Source organism: Pseudophryne corroboree (assembly GCF_028390025.1).
Source record: "Pseudophryne corroboree isolate aPseCor3 chromosome 3 unlocalized genomic scaffold, aPseCor3.hap2 SUPER_3_unloc_17, whole genome shotgun sequence".
Classification (NCBI taxonomy): Eukaryota; Metazoa; Chordata; class Amphibia; order Anura; family Myobatrachidae; genus Pseudophryne; species Pseudophryne corroboree.
The window spans coordinates 209892-237254 of NW_026967505.1; the positions used below are offsets into that span (position 1 = coordinate 209892).

The 27363-nt window shown below is 50.2% G+C and overlaps 1 protein-coding gene across 1 annotated transcript in view; it reads right to left on the reverse strand.

The window, feature by feature from the left end:
* The window catches only part of LOC134983511 (zinc finger protein 34-like), a 37672-nt gene extending 10840 nt beyond the window's left edge, over positions 1–26832 (reverse strand). Inside the window, exons 1-6 of the mRNA XM_063949169.1 lie at positions 26640–26832; positions 24635–24712; positions 23127–23556; positions 21549–21681; positions 5778–5858; positions 1667–2117 (exon numbers count right to left, since the gene is read on the reverse strand). Of these exons, the coding sequence (XP_063805239.1) occupies positions 1667–2117; positions 5778–5858; positions 21549–21681; positions 23127–23556; positions 24635–24712; positions 26640–26832 (1366 nt within the window). The remainder of the gene's footprint in view (positions 1–1666; positions 2118–5777; positions 5859–21548; positions 21682–23126; positions 23557–24634; positions 24713–26639) is intronic.
* Between the last annotated feature and the right edge of the window lie 531 nt (positions 26833–27363).

The window sequence follows — 27363 nt, forward strand, 5'->3', positions numbered from 1 at the left end:
CTGATGTATGAGATACACCAGAGAGTGTGGGGAGAAGACTGGTCAGATCTCTGTGCTGGTAACACACAGTGACATAATGTGAGGGGGAGAGCATGAGTATAATAGGGGCTGATGTCTCCTGATGTATGAGATACACCAGAGAGTGTGGGGAGGAGACTGGTCAGATCTCTGGGCTGGTAACACACAGTGACATGATGTGAGGGAGAGAACAGGAGTATAATAGGGGCTGATGGCTCCTGATTTATGATATACACCAGAGAGTGTGGGGAGGAGACTGGTCAGATCTCTGGGCTGGTAACACACAGTGACATGATGTAAGGGGGAGAGCAGGAGTATAATAGGGGCTGAAGGCTCCTGATGTATGAGATACACCAGAGAGAGTGGGGAGGAGACTGGTCAGATCTCTGGGCTGGTAACACACAGTGACATGATGTGAGGAGGAGAGCAGGAGTATAATAGGGGCTGCTGGCCCCTGATGTATGAGATACACCAGGGATTGTGGGGAGGAGACTGGTCAGATCTCTGGGCTGGTAACACACAGTGACATGATGTGAGGGGGAGAGCAGGAGTATAATAGGGGCTGATGTCTCCTTATGTATGATATACACCAGAGAGTGTGGGGAGGAGACTGGTCAGATCTCTGGGCTGGTAACACACAGTGACATGATGTGAGGGGGAGAGCAGGAGTATAATAGGGGCTGAAGGCTCCTGATGTATGAGATACACCAGAGAGTGTGGGGAGGAGACTGGTCAGATCTCTGGGCTGGTAATACACAGTGAAATGATGTGAGGAGGAGAGCAGGAGTATAATGGGGGCTGATGTCTCCTGATGTATGAGATACACCAGAGAGTGTGGGAGGAGACTGGTCAGATCTCTGGGCTGATAACACACAGTGACATGATGTGAAGAGGAGAGCAGGAGTATAATAGGGGCTGATGGCTCCTGATGTATGATATACACCAGAGAGTGTGGGGAGGAGACTGGTCAGATCTCTGGGCTGGTAACACACAGTAACATGATATGAGGAGGAGAGCAGGAGTATAATAGGAGCTGATGGCTCCTGATGTATGAGATACACCAGAGAGTGTGGAGAGGAGACTGGTCAGATCTCTGGGCTGGTAACACACAGTGACATGATGTGAGGGGGAGAGCAGGAGTATAATAGGGGCTGATGTCTCCTGATGTATGAGATACACCAGAGAGTGTGGGGAGGAGACTGGTCAGATCTCTGGGCTGGTAACACACAGTGACATGATGTGAGGGGGAGAGCAGGAGTATAATAGGGGCTGATGTCTCCTGATGTATGAGATACACCAGAGAGTATGGGGAGGAGACTGGTCAGATCTCTGGGCTGGTAACACACAGTGACATGATGTGAGGGGGAGAGCAGGACTATAATAGGGGCTGATGGCTCCTGATGTATGAGATACACCAGAGAGTTTGGAGAGGAGACTGGTCAGATCTCTGGGCTGGTAACACAGTGACATGATGTGAGGGGGAGAGCAGGAGTAAAATAGGGGCTGATGGCTCCTGACTCCACACTTGGAAAATGCATATTCCGCATTAGTCTGTACTGACAGAGGAGGGTGTAGGATAAGAGATTGTTGTAGTGACTGAGCAAGGAGAATATGTGACTCTTTTCTGTAATAATTGTTTATTACTCACCTGTGCTGATATCTGTAGGGATCTCCTTCTCCTTACACTGCTGATCACCCCTCACATACGTCTCTTCTTCTCCCTCTATATCTTCTGCCTTCATATCAGTCACATACGTCTCTTCTTCTCCCTCTATATCTTCTGCCTTTATATCAGTCACATACGTCTCTTCTTCTCCCTCTGTATCTTCTGCCTTTATATCAGTCACATACGTCTCTTCTTCTCCCTCTGTATCTTCTGCCTTTATATCAGTCACATACGTCTCTTCTTCTCCCTCTATATCTTCTGCCTTTATATCAGTCACATACGTCTCTTCTTCTCCCTCTATATCTTCTGCCTTTATATCAGTCACACACGTCTCTTCTTCTCCCTCTATATCTTCTGCCTTTATATCAGTCACACACGTCTCTTCTTCTCCCTCTGTATCTTTGACTTTAATATTATTTAATTGGGCTTCACCCTATGTAAACCATTAATAAAAGATTGTAAAATTGTTGATTTCAGTAATAGATTAAACAATACAAATATAATAACACACACAGCTGCTCTACAGATCATATAGTGACAGTCACTTTGGTATATTGGATGAGACCCTAAATCCCACCTACCTGATCCTCCTGTGGGATCCTGTGATTCTCCTCTGTACAATCCTGGGAATACAGAGGACGGGGACATCTCTCTGGGGTATCTCTGTTACTGGGTCCATCTGTAGGAGACACACAGTGACTGAGAACAGTGTATAAATGTGATTATCAGATGATGTGTGTATATAGGGGGCCCCCATACCTGCTCTCCCCTGTACAATACATGACAGTCTCCTCTTACCCAGTGATGTGAGGGGCCGGTGATTCTCCATCATCATGTCCTTGTACAGACCCCTGTGTTCCTCTATATACTCCCCCTCCTGCATGGAGACATAGACAGTGACATCCTGAAACCTTATAGGAACCTGACACACACAGTGATACAGTCATCACCCAGACACATCCCCTGGTGTTACTGTATAATGTCCCATTCCCAGCAGTCACCTCTCCAGTCATCACCCAGACACATCCCCTGGTGTTACTGTATAATGCCCCATTCCCAGCAGTCACCTCTCCAGTCATCACCCAGACATGTCCCCTGGTGTTACTGTAGAATGACCCATTCCCAGCAGTCACCTCTCCATTCATCACCCAGACACGTCCCCTGGTGTTACTGTATAATGCCCCATTCCCAACAGTCACCTCTCCAGTCATCACCCAGACACATTCCCTGGTGTTACTGTATAATGCCCCATTCCCAGCAGTCACCTCTCCAGTCATCGTCCAGACACGTCCCCTGTTGTTACTGTATAATGCCCCATTCCCAGCAGTCACCTTTCCAGTCAGCAACTGAATGATCTTGTTGGTGAGTTCCAGGATCTTCTGGTCATTGTGTCTCTCATGTGTCAGTGAGTGAGGTGGAGGCACCGTGATTGGGCTCTGGGTTCTACTCAGTCCTCCTGATACACGGGGATGGCTGCTGGGTGTCTCATACTCATTGGATGTCTTCTTCACTATTGTGTAATCCTGTGTAATGGTGGAGACATCATATATCAATATATAAACTCCAAGATCCCCTCACCTCCCCAGTCATGTCACTGTATTATTACTATAGATATGTGATGTCACTGTGACGCTCACAGATCCCCTCACCTGCCCAGTCATGTCCCTGTATTATTACTATAGAAATAAGTGACGTCACTGTGAAACTCCCAGATTCCCACACCTCCACAGTTATTTCCCTGTATTATTACTATAGATATGTGATGTCACTGTGACACTCCCAGATCCCCTCACCTCCCCAGTCATGTCTCTATATTATTACGATAGATGTAAGTGATGTCACTGTGACATTCACAGATCCTCTCACCTCCCCAGTCATGTCCCTGTATTATTACTATAGATAAAAGTGATGTCACTGTGACACTCCCAGATCACGTCACCTCCCCATTCATATCCCTGTATTATTACTATAGATCTAAGTGATGTCACTGTGACACTCCCAGATCCCCTCACCTCCCCAGTCATGTCCCGGAATTATTACTATAGATATAAGTGATGTCACTGTGACGCACCCAGATCGCCTCACCTCCCCAGTCATGTCCCTGAATTATTACTATAGATATGTGATGTCACTGTGACACTCCCAGATTCCCTCACATTCCCAATCATGTCTTTGTATTATTACTATAGACAAAAGTGATATCACTGTGACGCTCCAAAATCCCCTCACCTCCCCAGTCATGTCACTGTATTATTGCTATAGATAAATGTGACGTCAAAGTGATGCTCCCAGATCCCTTCACCTCCCCAGTCATGTCACTGTATTATTAGTATAGATATGTGATGTCACTGTGACACTCCCAGATCCCTTTTCTCCCCAGTTATGTCCCTGTATAATTACTACAGATATAAGTGACATCACTGTACTGCTCGCAGATCCCCATACCTCCCCAGTCACGTCCCTGTATTATTACTATAAATATAAGTGATGCCACTGTGACACTCCCAGATCCCCTCACTTCCCCAGTCATGTCTCTGTATTATTACTATAGATATGTGATGTCACTGTGACGTTCCCAGATCCCCTTTCCTCCCCAGTCATGACTCTGTATTATTACTGTTGATATAAGTGATGTCACTGTGACGATCCCAAATCCCCCCACTTCCACAGTCAAGTCCCTGTATTATTAATATAGATATAAGTTACTTATCAGTAACGCTTCAAAATCCCCTCACCTCCCCAGTCATGTCCCTGTATTATTACTATAGATATAAGTGATGTCCCTGTGATGCTCTAAGACCCCTCACCTCCCCAGTGACATCCCTGTATTATTACTATAGATATGTTACCTCACGGTGATGCTTCGATTCCCTCACCTCCCCAGTCATATTCCTGTATTATGACTATAGATATTAGTGATGTCACAGTGACGCACCCAGATACCCTCACCTCCCCAGTCATGTCCCTGTTTTATTACTATAGATATAAGTGACATCACTGTGACACTCCCAGATCCGCCACACCTCCCCAGTCATGTCCTTGTATTATTAATTTAGATATAAGTGATGCCACAGTGATGCTCCCAGATTCCCTCACCTCCCCAGTCATGTCCCTGAATTATTACTATAGATATAAGGTCACAGTGATGCTCACAGATCCTATCACCTCCCCAGTCATGTCTCTGTATTATTACTATAGATATGTGATGTCACTGTGACGTTCCCAGATCCCCTCACCTCCCCAGTCATGACTCTGTATTATTACTGTTGATATAAGTGATGTCACTGTGACGATCCCAAATCCCCCCACTTCCACAGTCAAGTCCCTGTATTATTAATATAGATATAAGTTACTTATCAGTAACGCTTCAAAATCCCCTCACCTCCCCAGTCATGTCCCTGTATTATTACTATAGATATAAGTGATGTCCCTGTGATGCTCTAAGACCCCCTCACCTCCCCAGTGACATCCCTGTATTATTACTATAGATATGTTACCTCACAGTGATGCTTCGATTCCCTCACCTCCCCAGTCATATTCCTGTATTATGACTATAGATATTAGTGATGTCACAGTGACGCACCCAGATACCCTCACCTCCCCAGTCATGTCCCTGTTTTATTACTATAGATATAAGTGACATCACTGTGACACTCCCAGATCCGCCACACCTCCCCAGTCATGTCCTTGTATTATTAATTTAGATAAAAGTGATGCCACAGTGATGCTCCCAGATTCCCTCACCTCCCCAGTCATGTCCCTGAATTATTACTATAGATATAAGGTCACAGTGATGCTCACAGATCCTATCACCTCCCCAGTCATGTCTCTGTATTATTACTATAGATATAAGGTCACTGTTATGCTCCCAGATCCACTCACCACCCCAGTCATATCCCTGTATTATTACTATAGATATAAGGTCACTGTTACGCTCCCAGATCCACTCACCATCCCAGTCGTGTCCCTGTATTATTACTATAGATATAAGTGATGTCACTGTGACACTCCCAGATCTTCTCACCTCCCCAGTCATGTCCCTGTATTATTACCATAGATATGAGGTCACTGTGATGCTCCCAGATCCACTCACCTCCCCAGTCAGCAGGTAGATGATCTCCAGGGTGATATTTATTATCCTCTCAGTCCTGTGACTCCTGTTCTTGTCCATCCTCTGTGAATCAGAGAGAATACAGAACATGTGATGTGTAATAAAGACTCCGTTCCTCACAGCTGGAGTTCCTTAGAATAAATATAATACATAAAACATATTGCACATGTAACATAGTAAATGTGGAATAGAGTGGTCATTAAGTCTCCTATTTCCCCACAGCCATAGAGTCCTGGTCAGTGTCTCTGAGGTTCCGGTGACCCAGCCCCATAAGGCTGTACTGCATAGTGGGCCTGATCTAGAGTGTAGCGCTATTGTGGGTGGAGTCACAATGAGCTGATGTTCGGTACAACGCTCATGGGCACGACCCGTATGGAGCATGTGCTCTATGTGTCCTGAGTTGTCAGACGAGTATGGCTGCAGCCATGAAGTGGTGTAGGGGGGGGGTTTGTTTGTGAAGAGCAGGGTCTCCTGAGGGAAATTTCATGGCCTCATTCATGAAGCTGCAGCGTACAGTCACCGTGACGTCAGGTTCCACACATCCAGCCGATGGTGTAGCAAAGGCGGCAGGAGACAGGCAGGGAAAGGTTGCAGGAGACAGGCAAGGGAAAGGTGGCAGGAGACAGGCAAGGGAAAGGTGGCAGGAGACAGGCAAGGGAAAGGTGGCAGGAGACAGGCAAGGGAAAGGTGGCAGGAGACAGGCAAGGGAAAGGTTGCTGGAGACAGGCAGAAGGTTGCAGGCGACAGGCAGGGAAAAGGTTGCAGGCGACAGGCAGGGAAAAGGTTGCAGGCAACAGGCAGGGAAAAGGTTGCAGGAGACAGGCAGGGGAAAGGTGGCAGGAGACAGGCAGGGGAAAGGTGGCAGGAGACAAGCAGGGGAAAGGCGGCAGGAGACAGGTAGGGGAAAGGCGGCAGGAGACAGGCAGGGGAAAGGCGGCAGGAGACAGGCAAGGGAAAGGCGGCAGGAGACAGGCAGTGGAAAGGCAGCAGGAGACAGGCAGTTGACAGGCAAGGGAAAGGTGGCAGGAGACAGGCAGGGGAAAGGTGGCAGGAGACAGGCAGGGTAAAGGCGGCAAGAGACAGGCAGGTGGGCAGCAGGGTGGGGGTGGCAGGAGACAGGCAGGGGAAAGGCGACAGGAGACAGGCAGGGTAAAGGCGGCAGGAGACAGGCAGGGGAAAGGTGGCAGGAGACAGGCAGGGGAAAGGCGGCAGGAGACAGGCAGGGGAAAGGCGACAGGAGACAGGCAGGGGAAAGGCGGCAGGAGACAGGCAAGGGAAAGGTGGCAGGAGACATTATTTGTTCATAGGAGATTGAATAAATTGTTAATCATTTGTAATAAAAGTTACATTTTATTATTTGAGAATATCTCAATATTTCTTTACAAGAGTGCGCCCACAAAGAAGTCTACATTCTTTCTCTTGTCACTGTGACACTCCCAGGTCCCCCTCACCTCCCCAGTCATGTCCCTGTATTATTACTATAGATATAAGTGATGTCACTGATACATTCCCAGATCCCCTCACCTCCGCAGACATGTCTCTGCATTATTACTATAGATATAAGTGATGTCAAAGTGACTCTCCCAGACCCCCTCACCTCCCCAGTCATGTCCCTGTATTATTTCTATATATATAAGTGACATCAGAGTGACTATCCCAGACTCCCTCACCTCCCCAGTCATGTCCCTGTATTATTTCTATATATATAAGTGACGTCAGAGTGACTATCCCAGACCCCATCACCTCACCAGTCATGTCCCTGTATTATTACTATAGATATAAGTGATACTCCCAGATCCCCTTACCTCCCCAGTCATGTCCATGTATTATTACTATAGATATGTGATGTCACTGTGACACTGCCAGGAGTATGATATACATTTGCTTCATACTGCTCCAATTAGCATCTGTTACACATGCCAGGGATATTATGGTCTCTGCCTTAATATATCCTAGAATTTGAGCAATATTTTCAAACCCCATAATTTCATATAATAAAATTATTAATAATAATAATAATAATAATAATAACAACAACAACAACGACACAAAAGGCTGCAGCCCAGTATAAAAATAATAACATATGTCTTTATTAACAGGACACCACAGGCTACTCCCCCTTTATTATAATTACAGGACACCACAGGCTGCTGCTCCCTCTGAATAATAATAATAATAACTGTATTCCACAGGCTGCTCCTCCTGTATAATAATGACTGGATTCCACAGGTTGCTCCTCCTTTATTATAATAATAACAGGACCCCACAGGCTGCTACTACTGTATTACAATAACAGGACACCAAAGGCTGCTCCCCCTGTATTATAATAATAATAATAATAATAATAATAATGATGATGATGGTGATAACAACAACAAAAACAACAACAACAGGACAACACAGGCTGCTCCCTCTAAATAATAATAATAGGACACCACAGTCCGCTCCCCCTGTAGTATTATTATTATTATTATTATTATTATTATATTAATAACAACAACAATAAAAACACACCACAGGCTGCTCCCTCTGTATAATAATAATAATAATAATAATAATAAAAGGACACGACAGGCTGCTCCGCCTGTATAATAATAATAATAACAACAACAACAGGACACCACAGGCTGCTCCCCCTGTATAATAATAATAATAATAAAAAGACACCACAGGCTACTTCCTCTAAATAATAACAGGACACTACAGGCTGCTCCCCCTGTATAATAATAACAGGACACCACAGGCTGCTCAACCTGTATAACATACCTCCCAACTTGTCTCTTCTTTAAAGAGGGACACACGCGCGGCAAAGCGTAAAAGGGGACGTGGCCTATGGAAAGGGGGTGTGGCTTCTCGGGGGGACCCGCGATCGCGAGCCACTTCCCGTTTTCGTCACTGAAGGGGCATGCCCAGCGCTCTGTGAGCTGCTGGCATGCCCCGTCTCCCTCTGTCTCCAATGAATAGACGCTGTGCGTATGCTAAGCAGGGCAGCGAGAGACAGAGCCTCCCAACTGCCCCCCTTCCCCACCGCGGGACACTGCGGCCCACGAGTGGGACAGTCCCCAAAAAACGGGACTGTCCCGCGAAAATCGGGACAGTTGGGAGGTATGTGTATAATAATAATAATAATAATAATAATAATAACAGGACATCACAGGCTGCTTGTTCTGTAAAATAATAATAATAACAACAACTACTACAGGACACCACAGGCTGCTCCCCCTGTATAATAATAAAAATAGCGACACTACAGGCTGCTCCCCCTGTATAATAATAACAGGACACTACAGGCTGCTCCCCCAGTATAATAATAATAATAATATCAGGGCACCACAGGCTGCTCCCCCTGTATAATAATAATAACAGGACACCACAGGCTGCTCCCCCTGTACAGTAAGACGCCATTACCTGATCTCCACGGACACTGGGAGGCTGCAGCAGTCGATGAAAAGTCACTTCCTGCATGTGGACCGCACAACCCGGAAGTAAGGTGGAACGCAAAGGCAGGAAGTAGGGCATGATTGGCGCAGGATGCTTCCTGGTGATTGGACCCTTCCCTCCTACACCCCGCCCACAGGCCCGTCCTCTGTCCTCAGTGCAGTATGCCGGCGGCCATTTTCTTGTAGACCAGTCTGGCAGCAGCAATAGTTTGTAGTGACGTCGGGAGCGGCGGCCATTTTCCCCTGGTCTGAGCTCCGCCTTCCTTCTATCATTCCCACAAGGCAGCAGGAGCAGAGAGCAGCCATTGCTGTGTCTGGCAGCAGGTAATGATATTATTATTATTATTATTATTATTATTATTCTATAGGCTGAGCAGCTCTGGTGTCAGGTTCTGTACTACAGGGGGAGCAGCCTCTGGTGCCTTGTTATAGTGCAGCTGGAGCAGCCTCTGGTGCTGCATTATCCCTGTACAGGTGGCTGACACTCTAGTGTCCTATTACTGTAATACAGGTGGCGCAGACCCCGCCGTTACCGTAATACAGGTGACGCAGACCCCGCCGTTACCGTAATACAGGTGGCGCAGACCCCGCCGTTACCGTAATACAGGTGGCGCAGACCCCGCCGTTACCGTTATACAGGTGGCGCAGACTCCGCCGTTACCGTAATACAGGTGACGCAGACCCCGCCGTTACCGTTATACAGGTGGCGCAGACCCCGCCGTTACCGTAATACAGGAGGCGCAGACCCCACCGTTACCATAATACAGGTGGCACAGACCCCGCCGTTACCGTAATACAGGTGGCGCAGACCCCTCCGTTACCGTAATACAGGTGGCACAGAATCCGCCGTTACTGTAATACAGGTGACGCAGACCCCGCCGTTACCGTAATACAGGTGGCGCAGACCCCGCCGTTACCATAATACAGGTGGCGCAGACCCCGCCGTTACCGTAATACAAGTGACGCAGACCCCGCCGTTACCGTAATACAGGTGGCGCAGACTCCGCCGTTACCGTAATACAGGTGGCGCAGACCCCGCCGTTACCGTAATACAGGTGGCGCAGACCCCGCCATTACCATAATACAGGTGGCTCAGAATCCGCCGTTACCGTAATACAGGTGACGCAGACCCCGCCGTTACCGTAATACAGGTGGCGCAGACCCCGCTGTTACCATAATACAGGTGGCGCAGAATCCGCCGTTACCGTAATACTGGTGGCGCAGACCCCGCCGTTACCGTAATACAGGTGGCGCAGACCCCGCCGTTACCGTTATACAGGTGGCGCAGACTCCGCCGTTACCGTAATACAGGTGACGCAGACCCCGCCGTTACCGTTATACAGGTGGCGCAGACCCCGCCATTACCGTAATACAGGAGGCGCAGACCCCACCGTTACCATAATACAGGTGGCACAGACCCCGCCGTTACCGTAATACAGGTGGCGCAGACCCCGCCGTTTCCATAATACAGGTGGCACAGAATCCGCCGTTACCGTAATACAGGTGACGCAGACCCCGCCGTTACCGTAATACAGGTGGCGCAGACCCCGCCGTTGCCATAATACAGGTGGCACAGAATCCGCCGTTACCGTAATACAGGTGGCGCAGACCCCGCCGTTACCGTAATACAGGTGGCGCAGACCCCGCCGTTACCGTTATACAGGTGGCGCAGACTCCGCCGTTACCGTTATACAGGTGGTGCAGACCCCGCCATTACCGTAATACAGCAGGCACAAGACACTGCGGTTACCAAAATACAAGTGGCGCAGACCCCGCCATTACCGTAATACAGGAGGCGCAGACCCCACCGTTACCATAATACAGGTGGCACAGACCCCGCCGTTGTGGTAATACATTTGGGGCAGACCCCGTGGTTACCAAAATACAAGTGGCGCAGACCCCGCCGTTACCGTAATACAGGTGGCGCGGACCGTGCCGTTACCGTAATACATGTGGCGCGGACCGTGCCGTTACCGTAATACATGTGGCACAAGACCACACTGTTACCGTAATTCTATACACGGGACATTGCAGGTGTTGTGACCTGTGGCATTGTGCTGTACACGGGGAGCGGCCTGTGTTGTCAATGTACACAGGAGGAGCAGCCTGTGTTGTCATAATATACAGGGGTAGCATCCCGTGCTGTCAATAGTATACAGGGGGAGTGGCCTGTGTTGTGATAATATACAGGGGTAACATCTTGTGTTGTCATAGTATACAGTAGGAGCAGCCTGTGTTGCAATAATATACAGGGGTAGCATCCTGTGTTGTCATAATAGACAGGAGGAGCAGCCTGTGGCATCCTACTCTACAGGGGGAGCAGCCTGTGGTGTCCTGTTGTTGTTTTTGTTGTTATTATTATTATAATACAGAAGTATCAGCCTGTGGCGTCTTGTTATTATTATTATTATACAGGAGAAGCAGCCTGTGGTGTACAGTTATTATTATTATTATTATTATTATAATACAGGGGCAGCAGCCAGTGGTGTCTGATTATTATTATTATTATTATTATTATTATACAGGGGGAGCAGCCTGTGGTGTCCTGTTATTATTATTGTACAGTAGGAGCAGCCTGTGGTATCCTGTTTTCTCTAACGTCCTAAGTGGATGCTGGGGACTCCGTCAGGACCATGGGGAATAGCGGGCTCCGCAGGAGACAGGGCACATCTAAAAAGCTTTTTAGGTCACATGGTGTGTACTGGCTCCTCCCCCTATGACCCTCCTCCAAGCCTCAGTTAGGTTTTTGTGCCCGTCCGAGAAGGGTGCAAACTGGATGGCTCTCTTAAGGAGCTGTTTAGTAAAGTTTTTTTTAGGTTTCTAATCAGTGATTCCTGCTGGCGACAGGATCACTGCAACGAGGGACTTAGGGGAGAGACTTGCAACTCACCTGCGTGCAGGAGGATTGAAGTCTTAGGCTACTGGACACTGAGCTCCAGAGGGAGTCGGAACACAGGTCAGCCTGGGGTTCGTCCCGGAGCAGCGCCGCCGATCCCCCTTACAGACGCTGAAGAAAGACGGCGGAACGGAGGTCCGGAAACAGGCGGCAGAAGACTTCACAGTCTTCAGAGAGGTAGCGCACAGCACTGCAGCTGTGCGCCATTGTTGTCACACGGCTCACTGACACGGTCACGGAGGGTGCAGGGCGCTGCTGGGGGCGCCCTGGGCAGCAATATAAATACCTATTTGGCAAATAAATACATCACATATAGCCATTAAGGCTATATGTATGTATTTTAACCCAGGCCAGTTATTAAAAAAACGGGAGGAAAAGCCCGCCGAAAAGGGGGTGGAGCTTATTCTCCTCAGCACACGGCGCCATTTTCCTGATCAGCTCCGCTGGTGAGGAAGGCTCCCACTCTCCCCTGCACTGCACTACAGAAACAGGGTTAAAAGAGAAGGGGGGCATAAATTGGCGATATAATTATATATTAAGAGCGCATATATAGAAACAACACCTTCTAGGGTTGTTATATACATTATAGCGCTTTTGGTGTGTGCTGGCAAACTCTCCCTCTGTCTCCCCAAAGGGCTAGTGGGTCCTGTCCTCTATCAGAGCATTCCCTGTGTGTGTGCTGTATGTCGGTACGTGTGTGTCGACATGTATGAGGAAAATGTTGGTGAGGAGGCGGAGCAAATTGCCTGTAATGTTGATGTCACTCTCTAGGGAGTCGACACCGGAATGGATGGTCTACTTATGGAATTACGTGATAATGTCAACACGCTGCAAGACGGTTGACGACATGAGATGGCCGGCGGACAAATTAGTACCGGTCCAGGCGTCTCAGACACCGTCAGGGGCTTGTAAAAACGCCCATTTACCTCAGTCGGTCGACAGACACAGACATGGACACTGACCCCAGTGTCGACGGTGAAGAAACATACGCAATTTTCCTTTAGGGCCACGAGTTACATGTTAAGGGCAATGAAGGAGCTGTTACATATTTCTGATACTACAAGTACCACAAATAAGGGTATTTTGTAGGGTGTGAATAAACTACTTGTAGTTTTGCCTGAATCAGATAAATTAAATGAAGTGTGTGATGATACGTGGGGTTCCTCCGATAGAAAGTTATGGGCGGTATACCCTTTCCCGCCAGAAGTAAGGGCGAGTTGGGAAACACACCTTAGGGTGGATAAGGCGCTCACACGCTTATAAAAACAGGGCGTTACCGTCTCTAGATACGGCCGCCCTCAAGAAGCCAGCTGATAGGAAGCTGAAAAATATCATGACAGTATATACACACATACTGGTGTTATACTACGACCAGCAATCGCCTCAGCCTGGATCTGCAGCGCTGAGGGGGCTTGGTCGGATTTCCTGACTGAAAATTTTGATACCCTTGACAGGGACAAGATTTTATTGACTATAGAGCATTTTAAGGATGCATTTCTATATATGCGTGATGCGCAGAGGGATATTTGCATTCTGGCATCAAGAGTAAATGTGATGTACATATCTGCCAGACGAAGACACGACAGTGGTCAGGTGAGGCAGATTCCAGACGGCATGTGGAAGCATTGCCGTATAAAGGGGCGGTCCATCGGACCTGGTGGCCATGGCAACAGCTGAAAAATCCACCTTTTGTTACCCCGAATCACATATCGGCAAAAAAGGACACAGTCTTTTCAGTCTCAGTCCTTTCGTCCCCATACAGGCAGGCGGGCAAAGGCCAGTCATATCTGCCCAGGGGTAGAGGAAAGGGAAGAAGACTGCAGCAAGCAGCCCATTCCCAGGAACAGAAGCCCCTCACAGCTTCTGCCAAGTCCGCAGCATAACGCTGGGGCCGTACAAGCGGACTCAGGTGCGGTAGGGGGTCATCTCAAGAGTTTCAGTACGCAGGGGGCTCACTCGCAAGGGAACTCCGGGATCCTACATGTAGTATCCCAGGTGTACATTGGAAATTCGAGACATCTTCCCCTCACACAATTCACAGGCTGTATTCCCAGCAGGTGATAATCAAAGTACCCCTCTTACAACATGGAAGGGGGTAGTATTCCACACTATATTGTGGTACTGAAGCCAACCGGCTCGGTGAGATCTGAAATATTTGAACACTTACATACAAGCGTTCAAATCAAGATGGAGTCACTCAGAGCAGTGATAGCAAACCAGGAAGAAGGGGACGATATGGTGTCACTGGATATCAGGGACGCTTACCTACAGGTCCAAATTTGCCCTTCTCACCAAGGGTACTTCAGGTTCCTGGTACAGAACTGTCACTATCAGTTCAGACGCTGCCGTTTGGGTTGTCCACGGCGCCCCGGGTCTTTACCAAGGTAATGGCCGGAATGATGATTTTTCTTAAAAGGAAACATGGACGCTTTCCTGATAAGGGCAAGGTCCAGAGAACAGTTGGAGGTCGGAGTAGCACTATCTTAAGTAGTTCTACGACAGCACGAGTGGATTCTAAATATTCCAAAATCGCAGCTTTTTCCGATGACACGTCTACTGTTCATAGGGATGATTCTGGACACAGTCCAGAAAAACGTGTTTCTCCCAGTGGAGAAAGCCAGGGAGTTATCCGAGCTAATCGGGATCCTCCTAAAACCAGGAAAAGTGTCAGTGCATCATTGCACAAGAGTCCTGGTAAAAATGGTGGCTTATTACGAAGCAATTCCATTCGGCAGATTTCCCGCAAGAACTCTTCGGTGGGATCTGCTGGACAAATGGTCCGGATCGCATCCTCAGATGCATCAGCGGATAACCCTATATCCAAGGACAAGGGTGTCTCTCCTGTGGTGATTACAGAGTGCTCATCTTCTAGAGGGCCGCAGATTTGGCATTCAGGATTGGATGCCGGTGACCACGGAGGCCAGCCTGAGAGGCTGGAGAACAGTCACACAGGGAAAAAAATTTCCAGGGAAGTGTGATTAAGTCTGGAGAATTCTCTCTGCATAAATAAGCTTAGAGCAAATTTATAAGGCTCTAAACTTAGCAAGACCTCTGCTTCAAGGTCAGCCGGTATTGATCCAGTGGGATAACATCACGGCAGTCGCCCACGTAAACAGAAAGGGCGGCACAAGAAGCAAGAGGGCAGTGACAAAACTGCAAGGATTTTTCGCTAGGCGGAAAATCATGTGATAGCACTGTCAGCAGTGTTCTTTCCGGGAGTGGACGACTGGGAAGCAGACTTCCTCAGCAGGCATAACCTCCACCCGGGAGAGTGGAAACTTCATAGGGAAGTTTTTCAGCATGATTGTGGACCGTTGGCAAAGACCAAAGGTGGACATGATGGCATCCCGCCCGAAAAACGGGACAGGTATTCCGCCAGGTCATGAGACCTTCAGGCGATAGCTGTGGATGTTCTGGTAACACCGTGGGTGTACCAGTCAGTGTATGTGTTCCCTCCTCTGTTTCTCATAACCAAGGTATTGAGAATTATAAGACATAGAGGAGTATGAACTATACTAGTGGCTCCGGATGGGCCAAGAGGGACTTGGTACCCGGAGCTTCAAGAGATGCTCACAGAGGACTAAGGGCCTGGGGAGCTAAGAAGGGACTTGCTTCAGCAAGTACCATGTCTTTTCCAAGAATTACCGCGGCTGCGTTTGACGGCATGGCGGTTGAATACCGGATCCTGAAGGGAAAAAGGCATTCCATAAGAGGTCATACCTACCTTGGTCAAAGCCAGGAAGGAGGTGACCGCATAACGTCATCACCACATGTGGTGAAAATGTGTTGCGTGGGTAAGGCCAGAAAGGCTCCACGAAGGAAATTCAACTAGGTCGATTCTGCACTTCCTGAAAACAGGAGTGTTTTGAGCCTAAAATTGGGTTTCATTAAGATTTAAATTTCGGCCCTGTAGATTTTCTTCCAGAAAAAAATTGACTTCAGTTCCTGAAGTCCAGATTGTAAAGGGTGTATTGCATATACAGTTCTTTTGTGCCTCTAGGGGCACCGTGAGATCTCAACATAGTGTTGGGATTCCTTAAAATCATATTGGTTTGAACCGCTCAAATCTGTGGATTTGAAATATCTCACATGGAAAGTGACCATGCTGTTGACCAATATCTCACATGGAAAGTGACCATGTTGTTAGCCCTGGCCTCGGCCAGGCGATTGTCAGAATGGGCGGCTTTGTTTTACAAAAGCCCATATTAAAATTTTCCATTTGAACAGGGCAGAACTGGGACTCGTCTCCAGTTTCTTCCTAAAGGGGTGTCAGCGTTTTCACCTGAAACAACCTATTGTGGTGCCTGCGGCTACTGGGGACTTGGAGGACTCCAAGTTACTAGACGTTGTCAGGGCCCTAAAAAAATATATATATATATATATATATATATATATATAGTTAGGACGGCTGGAGTCAGAAAGTCTGACTTGCTGTTTATATTGTATGCACCCAACAAGCTGGGTGCTCCTGCTTCTAAGCAGTCTATTGCACGCTAGATTTGTAGTACAATTCAGCTTGCACATTCTGTGGCAGGCCTGCCACAGCCGAAATATGTAGATGCCCATTCCACAAGGAAGGTGGCATCATTCCGGGGCGGCTGCCCGAGGAGTCTCGGCATTATAACTTTGCCGAGCAGCTACGTGGTCAGGGGAGAACACGTTTGTAAAATTTTACAAATTTGATACTCTGGCTAAAGAGGACCTGGAGTTCTCTCATTCGGTGCTGCAGAGTCATCCGCACTCTCCCGCCCGTTTGGGAGCTTTGGTATAATCCCCATGGTCCTGACGGAGTCCCCAGCATCCACTTAGGACGTTAGAGAAAATAAGAATTTACTTACCGATAATTCTATTTCTCGTAGTCCGTAGTGGATGCTGGGCGCCCATCCCAAGTGCGGATTGTCTGCAATGCTTGTACATAGTTATTGTTACAAAAATCGGGTTATTACTATTGTTGTGAGCCATCTTTTCAGAGGCTACTTCGTTTTGTTATCATACTGTTAACTGGGTTCAGATCACAAGTTGTACGGTGTGATTGGTGTGGCTGGTATGAGTCTTACCCGGGATTCAAGATCCTTCCTTATTGTGTACGCTCGTCCGGGCACAGTACCTAACTGAGGCTTGGAGGAGGGTCATAGGGGGAGGAGCCAGTACACACCATGTGACCTAAAAAGCTTTTTAGATGTGCCCTGTCTCCTGCGGAGCCCGCTATTCCCCATGGTCCTGACGGAGTCCCCAGCATCCACTACGGACTACGAGAAATAGAATTATCGGTAAGTAAATTCTTATTTTTATACAGGATGAGCAACCTGTGGTGTCCTGTTATTATTATACAGGGGAAGCATTATTATTATTATTATTATACAAAAGGGAGCGGCCTGTGGTGTCCTGTTGTTGTTGTTGTTATTATTATTATAGATTGGGAACAGCCTGTTGTGTCCTATTATTATTATTTTTTTGCATAGGGAGCAGCCTATGGTGTCATTTTATTTTTAATATACAGGGAGAGCAGAATGGGGTGTCCTGTTGTTATTAGTACAATACAGGGGGAGCAGGTTTTTGTGTATGGTTATTATTATAATGGTGGAGCAGCCTGTGGTGTCCTGGTATTATTTATTATTATTATTATTATTATTGTTATTATTATTATTATAATACTTTGGGAGTGGTGGTGATGTCACAGTGACATCACTTATATCTATAGTAATAATACAGGGACATGACTGGTAGGTGAGGGGGATCTGGGGGTGTCACAGTGACATCACTTATATCTATAGTAATAATACAGGGACATGAGTGGGAGGTGAGAGGATCTGGGAGCGTCACAGTGACATCACTTATATCTATAGTAATAATACAGGGACATGACTGGGGAGGTAAGGGGGATCTGGGGGTGTCACAGTGACGTCACTTATATTTGTAGTAATAATACAGGGACATGACTGGGGAGGTGAGGTGATCTGGGAGCGTCACAGTGACATCACTTATATCTATAGTAATACAGGGACATGACTGGGGAGGTGAGGGGGATCTGGGGGTGTCACTGTGATATCACTTATATCAATAGTAATAATACAGGGACATGAGTGGGATGTGAGAGGATCTGGGAGCGTCACAGTGACGTCACTTATATTTGTAGTAATAATACAGGGACATGACTGGGGAGGTGAGGGGGATCTGGGAGAATCACAGTAACATCACTTATATCTATAGTAATAATACAGGGGCATGAGTGGGAGGTGAGAGGATCTGGGAGCGTCACAGTGACATCACTTATTTATTTTTCATCCACTAGGGGGCACTGTACTCTTGGGATATGAACGGTGCGATAGCAGGGATAGGCACATTTAAATATTTAAATGTGTAACCCTTTTTCCCCCCTCCATACTCCCAAGATGCCTCAGTGATCTTTGTGCCTTCACTAGGGAAGGTCACATTTTGGAGTCATTCCAGGGTTTACTTTAAATTTTCTAAATATTTTTTCTTGTAGCAATCACACTCCCTTCCCAGCTTATTAGAAAGCGTGGGTCCGTGAGTGTGTGCTGCTGTTGTGCAGCGAAGGCTTATTGGTGCTTAGACAGGGAAGCCCCCCATAGACCTTCATCAGTGTTGTCTGTTTATCTGCATGACAAAATCAGAAACAGCAGCTTGTCTGTATAACTGTGAGAACAGCTTATGCTGCTGCCGCTCCGTTGGACCTGTTTGTTGCTGTGATAGTGGGGCAGTCAGCTCCTGCTGTCGCCCCTCCATGTGCGGGGAAAGTGTTTTGCATGAGCTGCTTACTAAGGTATAGCTTTACTGGCTTAAACTCCCCCGCTTCCCGGCTCCCACCAGCGGTCAGACACATACTGCCACTGGGCGCCTGCGTCGCTCCACACCTGCCCACTCCCCGGCTCCTGGCAGTGCAGCTCCAAACCGCTGCCCTCTACAATCTGCCCCTCTAGACAACTGGGAAGCGGCTTCCAGCAGTGGTCAAATAATGCTGCCACTGGGCACCTGTCAGGCTACACCTCGCAGCTCCAGAGAAGTGGCTCCCGGCAGTGCGGCTTGCAGCAGCGGACAGATCACACTGCCGCCGCTGGACGCCCGTCACATTACACATCTACCCCGCTCTCCAGCTGCCACAAGTGCACAGACCACAGTGGATAGCTGCTGGGGGAGGTCATGGCGGTCCCTAGTTCAGCGGTTCCCCCTAAATATAAGGGATGGTGGCCAGGGCTATAAGGGACATAACAGGCTATTAAGCCTAGGTTATTAGTGCTTTTGGGGGTACATAGGTTATAGTCAGATGCACATGCTGGGACGCCGTTTTCACACAAAGGTGACACACCTACTTCCTGCTTCTTCCTACAGCAATATGTCAGTCCTACAACACACGGCCACTGGAGGGGGCAGGGGTGTTTAGTAGGTGGCACAGTGACCATCATAGATTTCCTCTATAACACAGTGCGGTGCTCGTTGTATTATAGACACTACAGTTATTATCACTAAGTTGTGCGGACGTTGTCTCACTGTATTATTGTCTGTCTGTCTGCATGACAATATGAGAAACAGCAGCTTGTCTGTGATAACTGTGAGAATGCCTGATTTGCAGTCAGAGTTGTCCGCTGCATGAAAAGACCATGAGGCGGCTAAGTCTGATTCACGGATAATACCGTGTGAGCAGCCAATGTGGGTGTGACAGGACGGTCCCGAACGAAAGCACTCGCCGCTTTCGCGTCCCGTCTCCTGCGCACAGAATGGAGGGTTAGGTCACACGAGGCCTGACCACATAGGGGATTCCTGCTTACAGTTAGTAACCGCCTGTTACTGACTCCACCCACTGCGTTGTGGGCGGATTTATGCTGCCACCACCAAACTCCTAACCTGCCGTGGCGTTTGGAACCACGGTTCTACTCTGTATGTGCCAACGCCTTTTCTTACCACACCTGTGTGGTGTTGACAAATCCCCACTAGCCACTTGCTAGGCCTCTACCGGTAGTTGGCGGAAGGCGGAACTTGGAGACGCTAGGTACTTTCCTGGACAGCCGGAGGACGGGGCTATGTTTGGCATAACCCTGTAGGTCACAAGATGAAGCAATCTTCTTGAGGCAGATGTTTATTTTCTCAATAATAGCCTTAAAAAAGACTCATCTCTATTGCTAGGGGCAACAGCATACAACAAGATGTTCTAGCAGAAAAAAGATGGTACAATACAATACAATGGGGCAGCAGCCCTCCTTTTATCCTACTCCAATACACATTACAACAGGGGGTAAGCCCGCCCTGTGGTGTACAACCAATCAGTGTTTACCCATGGGCTGTGCATGCCTTGGTCACATGCACAGCTAACATTGTTCCCTATGGACAGTGGGGAGTGGTCGTTCTCCTTTGCTTGTCCCATCCTGGAGGATCAGGATACGCCCCAGTGCCGTTCAGTCTAGGCTGGGGGAAGTTTTCTTGCCTAAACTGACTTCCAGAAACCTGCCCGGGACCTAGCCCACTGCCTGCAGCCTGGATTTGGGCTCCAGAGCTGGGCAGCCTAGCTCCCCGGTCCAGGTTTCCTGGACACTACGGGTGATCTCCTCCATGGAGCTCCAGAAAACCACTCAGCTTGTTTCAAAGCTGAGCTTCTCTCTCTCCCAATGCCCCTTTCAAGAGTGAGGCTGGAAGGGAAAGTATTCCGTTTTTGGGGAAAAGGTCTGGGAGAATCCATCAGCATGCACACAACCAAGTAAGTGCAATTTACATTTAAATACATTTCATTTAAACACATGTGTTTCCCTTTAAATCTACACTGAGCCTGTGCCCTGCACAGGCTCCACATTCCCAGGCACTGCAGTGCCTCATAACACAATATATATGTTATTGCATTTAAAACAATGTTTTTATTCTGGTTTTAACTACAGCGCTGGGCTTCCCTAGCCCTGCAGCCTGGCTGCTGGGGCTCTCTCTCAGTGCTGGAGGTATGGGGCTGGCTTCCCCCATCCTCCAGCCTGCCACTGGGGTCCAGGGAGCTGGCTCTCCCTGTCCCCTCCTGATCTGAAGTCCGGTGGCTCAGGATGCTTGTCCCGGCCGCCGCAGCTCTGTGTCTCTGTGTGCACTACACACACCCCTGCCACTAGGGAGCCAGCTAGCCCGGACCCCCCTGAGCGGCGCACTCTGGTGCCCTCACCGCACAGGGAGCCGGCTAGCCCGGTCCCCTGTGTGCGGCGCTGTATCCGGTGCCCTCGCAGCAGCGTCCGGCGGGGAGCCGGGCTGCGGCGCACCCCCCTTGCCGCCCAGCAGCCCGGGACGTTCGTCTCGGCTGCCGCGGCTGGCCACCTCCGATGGGCTGAGGCAACCACAGAGCGAGCTGCAGCGGGAGCTGAGCTCCCACCCGCAGCGGCTCACCCTTCTCCCCCGGCGCACACACAGCTCCCGGACTCCGGCGGCTCACACCTGATGGCTGCAGCGGGAACTGATCTCAAGGCTGCAGCGGTTCCCCTCTCCCCCGGTGCGCACACTCTTCTCAGCGCGCCGGGGGCTGCCCTCACTGCCGTGGTCGCCGGAGAGGTCTGGGACCATGGCACACCTTTAAAATACAGTTTTAAAAGCATTTTAAACACCTGACGCCTAGCGCCCTATACTTTTTAAATATGGCGCCAAGCGCCCATTGTCCTTATAATGGTGCCGGGCACTAGGGGTTAACCCCTTCAGTGCTGCAGCGGCCATTGTCCACGTGGGCTGGGGGTCTCTCCGTCCACACTTTTTCCCCCCCATTCAAGCGGGTCAACCAGGGACCCATGTCCCAACGATTTGGTCCCTGGTCCCACAGTCCTTAATGGGGTTACCGGGAGTTCTTTGGGGGTTCAGGCTCCTCCTGACGTGACAGTCCATCCGCATTGCTATGAGCCTTGCCTTGCTTGTGGATAATATGAAAGTCATAAACCTGAAGAGCAAGGCTCCACCGCAACAGTCTGCCGTTTTCCCCTGTGGTGTGCTGAAGCCACAGTAATGGATTGTGGCCCGTTACCACCGTAAAATGGCGGCCATACAAATAGGACTGAAACTTCTTCACAGCCCAAACAATAGCCAAACACTCTTTTTCAATTGTGGCATAACCCACCTCCCGCGGTAGCAGCTTTCTGCTCAAATAGTCCACCGGGTGCTCCTGTCCATCCGGCCCCTCCTGGCTCAGTACTGCCCCAAGTCCGTACTGTGACGCATCAGTCTATACAACAAAGTTGTTACTATAGTCCAGTGCCATCAGTACTGGGGCTTGTACTAGAGCTGTTTTCAACTACTGAAATGCCAACTCACATGCGGTCGTCCAGTCAGCTAACTTGGGGAGTTTCTTCTTAGTCAGTTCAGTCAGGGGTTTGGCCACGGAACTAAAGTCAGGGACAAAATGTCTGTAGTACCCTGCAATCCCTAAGGAAGCCAGGACCTGTCTCTGGGTTGTGGGCCGGGGCCAGTTGCGGATTGCCTCCGCCTTCGCTGGTTCAGGCTTCACCTTGCCTCCCCCCACACGGTGTCCCAGGTACTCTACCTCTGACATCCCCATTTGGCACTTGTCTGCCCTGATGGTCAGACCTGCCCACGTGCCTCAGGTGCTCTTCCTAGGTTCGGCTGAAGACAGCAATATCATCCAAGTAGGCCTGGGCGAACTCTCTGAACCCCTTCAACAGGTCATCGACCACACTCTGGAAGGTGGCTGGCGCATTCTTCATCCCAAATGGCATGGTTTTGAACTCAAACAAGCCACAGGAGGTGATGAAGGCGGACCGTTCCTGAGCCTCGGGAGTCATTGGTATCTGCCAATACCCCTTGCTCAGGTCGAACGTAGAGATGTATTTCGCTCCAGCCAACTCGTCTAACAGTGCGTCAATGCGGGGTAGGGGATAGGCGTCGGATTTGGTCACTTCGTTCTACCGGCGGTAGTATACGCATAACCTGGTTGTCCGGTCCTTCTTGGGAACCAGTACAACGGAGGCGGCCCAGGGACTGTTGGAGCGCGTGATTACGCCTAGCACTAACATCTCCTGCACCTCTTGGTAGATACTCGCCTGCGCCTCTGGTGAGTCCCGATACGCGGGTTGCCGAATCGGCCTGTTCTCGCCAGTGTCTACATGATAGGCATGTAGGGAAGTCAGGCCGGGCTTCCTGCTGAACTGGGCCTCAAAGGACTGCAGCACTGACTCCAGCTGCTCCCTCTTGGGGTTACCAAGCTCACTGCTCCAGCTAACTTCCTCTACACCACCCTCACCCTTGGCATCCGCGAGGAGGTCGGGAATGGAATCCTTTCCTGGTTCCTCCATCGGCAGGCAGCACACAACGGCTACCGACTCCACACGCTCGTGACATGCCTTTAACATGTTTTCATGGTAGATACGCTGTCTCCTACCATCGCTGTCAAATGACACCACGTAGGTGATGTCGCTTAGGCATTTTGCGACCGTGTACGGTCCTGCCCAGGCAGCCTGGAGCTTGTTCTGATGTGTGGGCACCAGAACCAGCACCTTCTGCCCTACTCCAAAGACCCGAGCACGCGCACCCTGGTCATACCAAGTCTTCTGCTTGGTCTGTGCTTCCGCAAGATTCGCTTGCGCTAGTCCCATGAGATTCTCTAACCGATCTCTGAGCTTCAACACATACTCCACCACGGACTCATCCTGGTGAATCAGCTCCCCCTCCCAAGACTCCCGGAACAGGTCGAGAGGTCCACGGACTCTGCGGCCATATAGTAACTCGAAGGACGAGAATCTGGTTGACTCCTGGGGCACTTCCCGATATGCAAACAGGAGGTGCGGCAGGTATCGCTCCCAGTCTCCCCCCTCCGAAGTCACAAATGCCCATAGCATCTGCTTAGAGTGCCATTAAATCTCTCGCAAACTCCGTTAGTCTGGGGATGATAGGGGGCAGTGCGGAGTTGACGCACTCCGCACCTCGCCCAGAGACACTGGACCAGATCTCTCATGAACTGCGTCCCTTGATCAGTTAGGATCTCACTGGGGAACCGTACTCTACTAAATATGCCTAGCAGAGCATCCGCTACCTTTTCCACAGTGATGGCGGACAGAGCCACAGCCTCTGGATACCGGGTAGCATAATCCACCACGGTGAGGATGTATCTCTTCCCCGATCTACTGGGCACAGGTAGGGGACCTACTATGTCCACGGCCACTCGGAAAGGTTCCCCGACTATTGGCAAAGACCTTAGGGGAGCCCGAGCACTGGGGCGTCCAAGCCGTTGGCATACATCACAGGACTTACGGTAGGTCCGGACGTCATCCGACACTCCGGGCCAAAAAAAGATCTGCGTCAGGCACCTCGGTGTTCGGTCCCTCCCCTGGTATCCCGCCAAGGGAATTTTGTGTGCAGCTGACATCAGTTGCTCCCAAAAGCTCCTGGGAACCACCAGTTAAACTTGCTCCCGCACCGGCCTATCCCCTTCTACCTTGGCTACCCGGTACAGTAACCCTTTCCACCAGGTCACACTCCCAGCCCCATCCCAGCAAGGCCACGGCCAGCTTGGCGCCTCATACCTTCCAGGGATGGGTCAGAGAGCTGAGCTTCCCTAAACTCCTGCCTGCGGCCCTCACTTTCTCCTAAGTCTGGACACGCTACAAGGGGAATATTGGGGTGAGTCAAGTTGGGGTCAGTCATGGTAGGGTCGGGGTGGTCACTCATACTCACCGCCGGAGTTGGCAAACCACTAGGGACAGGAGCATCACTGGGCACCCCCACAGGATTCAACAAACTGGAACCGACATCCTCTGCGTTGCTAGGGGACGTAGGCCCACCAGAGGCAAGAGGCAGATGTGCTGATCTGGCCGCTGTGGTCTTTTCCTCTGGGATGGCTGATGCTGTGGTTGGCGGCAGTTCAGCCGCTGTGGTCTTTTCCTCTGGGCTGGGCTGTGCTGGCAGAGACGATGAAGACTGTAGTCTGGCCGCTTGACTCCGGGTGATGGCGTTCGCAAGGCAGTAACGATTCCTCCACCGAGATCATTCCCCAAGACGACATCAGTTGGGAGGCCATCCATTACGGCAACATCTCTCAGCTCTTGTCCAGCTCCCCAGTCGAGGTAGACTCTGGCCATGGGCACTTCTCGCTCTAGCCCATCGGCCACTGTAACTTTTGCAGTGCAAACCTGCAGTACTGCTGCATGGTCGACAAGGTGGGGGCTCACAACAGTTATGGAGGCCCCAGAGTCTCTTAAGCCTTCGCCCTGCAGGGACCCCACTTGGACCGGCTGCAGGTGCCGCCACATATTTGGTGGGGGCTTCTTAGCCATACAGGTGACTCTTTCCGCAGAGTCCACCTGTTTCTCGCCACACTCCATCGGACTGACTGGAGGGGGTACAGTCTCTGGAGGCTCATCTCCACGGGTTAAGCAAGCAATCCGGGCTCCAGCACTGGGATTTCGCGCACGAGGCTGGGGTGCTTGGGATGCAGGACAGTTCATCCTCCGATGTCCGATTTTCCCACAGCCATAGCACTTTTTGTCCAGGCGTGGCTCCGATGTCCTCTGATTACTGGCAGGGGCACTGCGGGGCGGTTGCTGGCCAAAAGCACCCGGGTTGGAAGATGCTTGCTTTGGGAGGCGATGAGCTGAAGAGGGGTGTCCCCCTGGTGGTACAGTCTTTTGGGGTTGGCTGCTGGTTGGGCGCTTCTGCCCCTGCGGTCGAATTGCCACATACTTGTCTGCTAACTGGGCAGCCATCTTTAAACTGGGTAGCTCCCGATCTAGCAACCACTCCTTCACTTCTGGGGCGCACCTGCGGAAGAACTGCTCCCTGCAGATCAGGTCAATCAATGCGTCCCACGTAGTGGCTTCCGAATCCTTCTCCCACTTCACCACGTACTGCCGCAGCTGGGTGGCGAACTGCCCATGGGTGCTGCTAGGATTCTTAGGCAAGTCTCTGAACTTCTTCCTGTAAGACTCTGGAGTGATGAAGAATCGCTGGAGGAGGGCCTTCGCAACTTCGTCGTAGTTCCCACAGTCCTCCGTCGCCACTCCTCGATAGGCCTCCAATGCCTCTCCATGCAGAGTGGGCACAAGGTGTCTCACCCACCTCTGACTTGGGTAGATCTTGTAGTTTACAAGTCCTTTCAAAAACTTGCAAATGTCCATCAATGTCCCCATCACTGTCTGCAAACTTGGCAAACTGAACTCGTCCTGATCTGTGTGCAATGTCACGATTCGGGTATCTGGACGCCATTACTTGCCTTTTAGATGTCTCCTGAGGCCGGCTCAGCATTCCAAGTACGGATCTCATCTGTGTCCACATTCTGCATATCCCTCCTGTCACTCTGAGAAGCTGTCACAGCGGCGCCATGTTTGAATCCTGCGTGGTGTCTCCCGTTCTCCGCGGCCTCCGCCGCCGCTCCTGTGTTATAGTTACAGGTTGTCAGAGTGGTGCCTCATGTCTGCCGCGGCCGCCCCCCCCTCCCCCCGCGACGTTGGGATCCTGGCCCTGCTAGGGATTGCTGGGAAACATTGCTGCTGTGAGAGAGGGCGGGGCTTGTGGGTCTCACCGGTTCCTTACGAAGGTCCACTGTTGGGCCGTCCTCTTCGATGCTGACGCTGTTAGTGCTTTCCACCTCTGCCCGATAAGCCTCCACCATGCTCATGAGCGCCGCCTTCATGACGCTTCTGGACGCGTTGAAAGGGATATCCACACCCTTCTCCTGGCACACGATCTCCAGATCATCCTTGGATATTCCGCTGGATTTCGCCATCTTGTGCGTTCTCCTGCGCTGCAGTTACTCCTCCCCTGAGTAACTCGGCTTCTCCAATCGGGTGATGAAAAGCCGCCTGGGATTATCCCACTGCTACCACCAATTTCTGTGACAGGACCAGTGTTCGCAAAAATGCGCTATAGCGCGTTTTTTACCCGGTATTGATGTTCAGGGACTCACATTTCCAACATGCGTGAGTCCTCTGGGACGCGCTCCGCTGCAGCCAATCCCTAGCCTGGCAGATTGATTGGCGTGGCGGCCCGGCGCCAGGCTTTAAAAAGAGGAGGTGGAGCCTTGCCAGTCAGGAGTCAGGACATGACAGCGCAGCTCCGTGGCAGCGATCTTCTGTGACAGTGGGTAACCCGCGGCTGGGGAGGGGGTTTGGCTTCTGAGTGCTGCCAGTGGTCCGTGGCCGGGGAGAAGGGAGTCGGGTGCTCCGCGATCTCACGGTAGATATTTGCTTTACACAGTGGCATGGGGAGAGGGGGGCTGTCTGTTCCCGCGGTGGGGGCTGGTTCAGGGACGGCACTA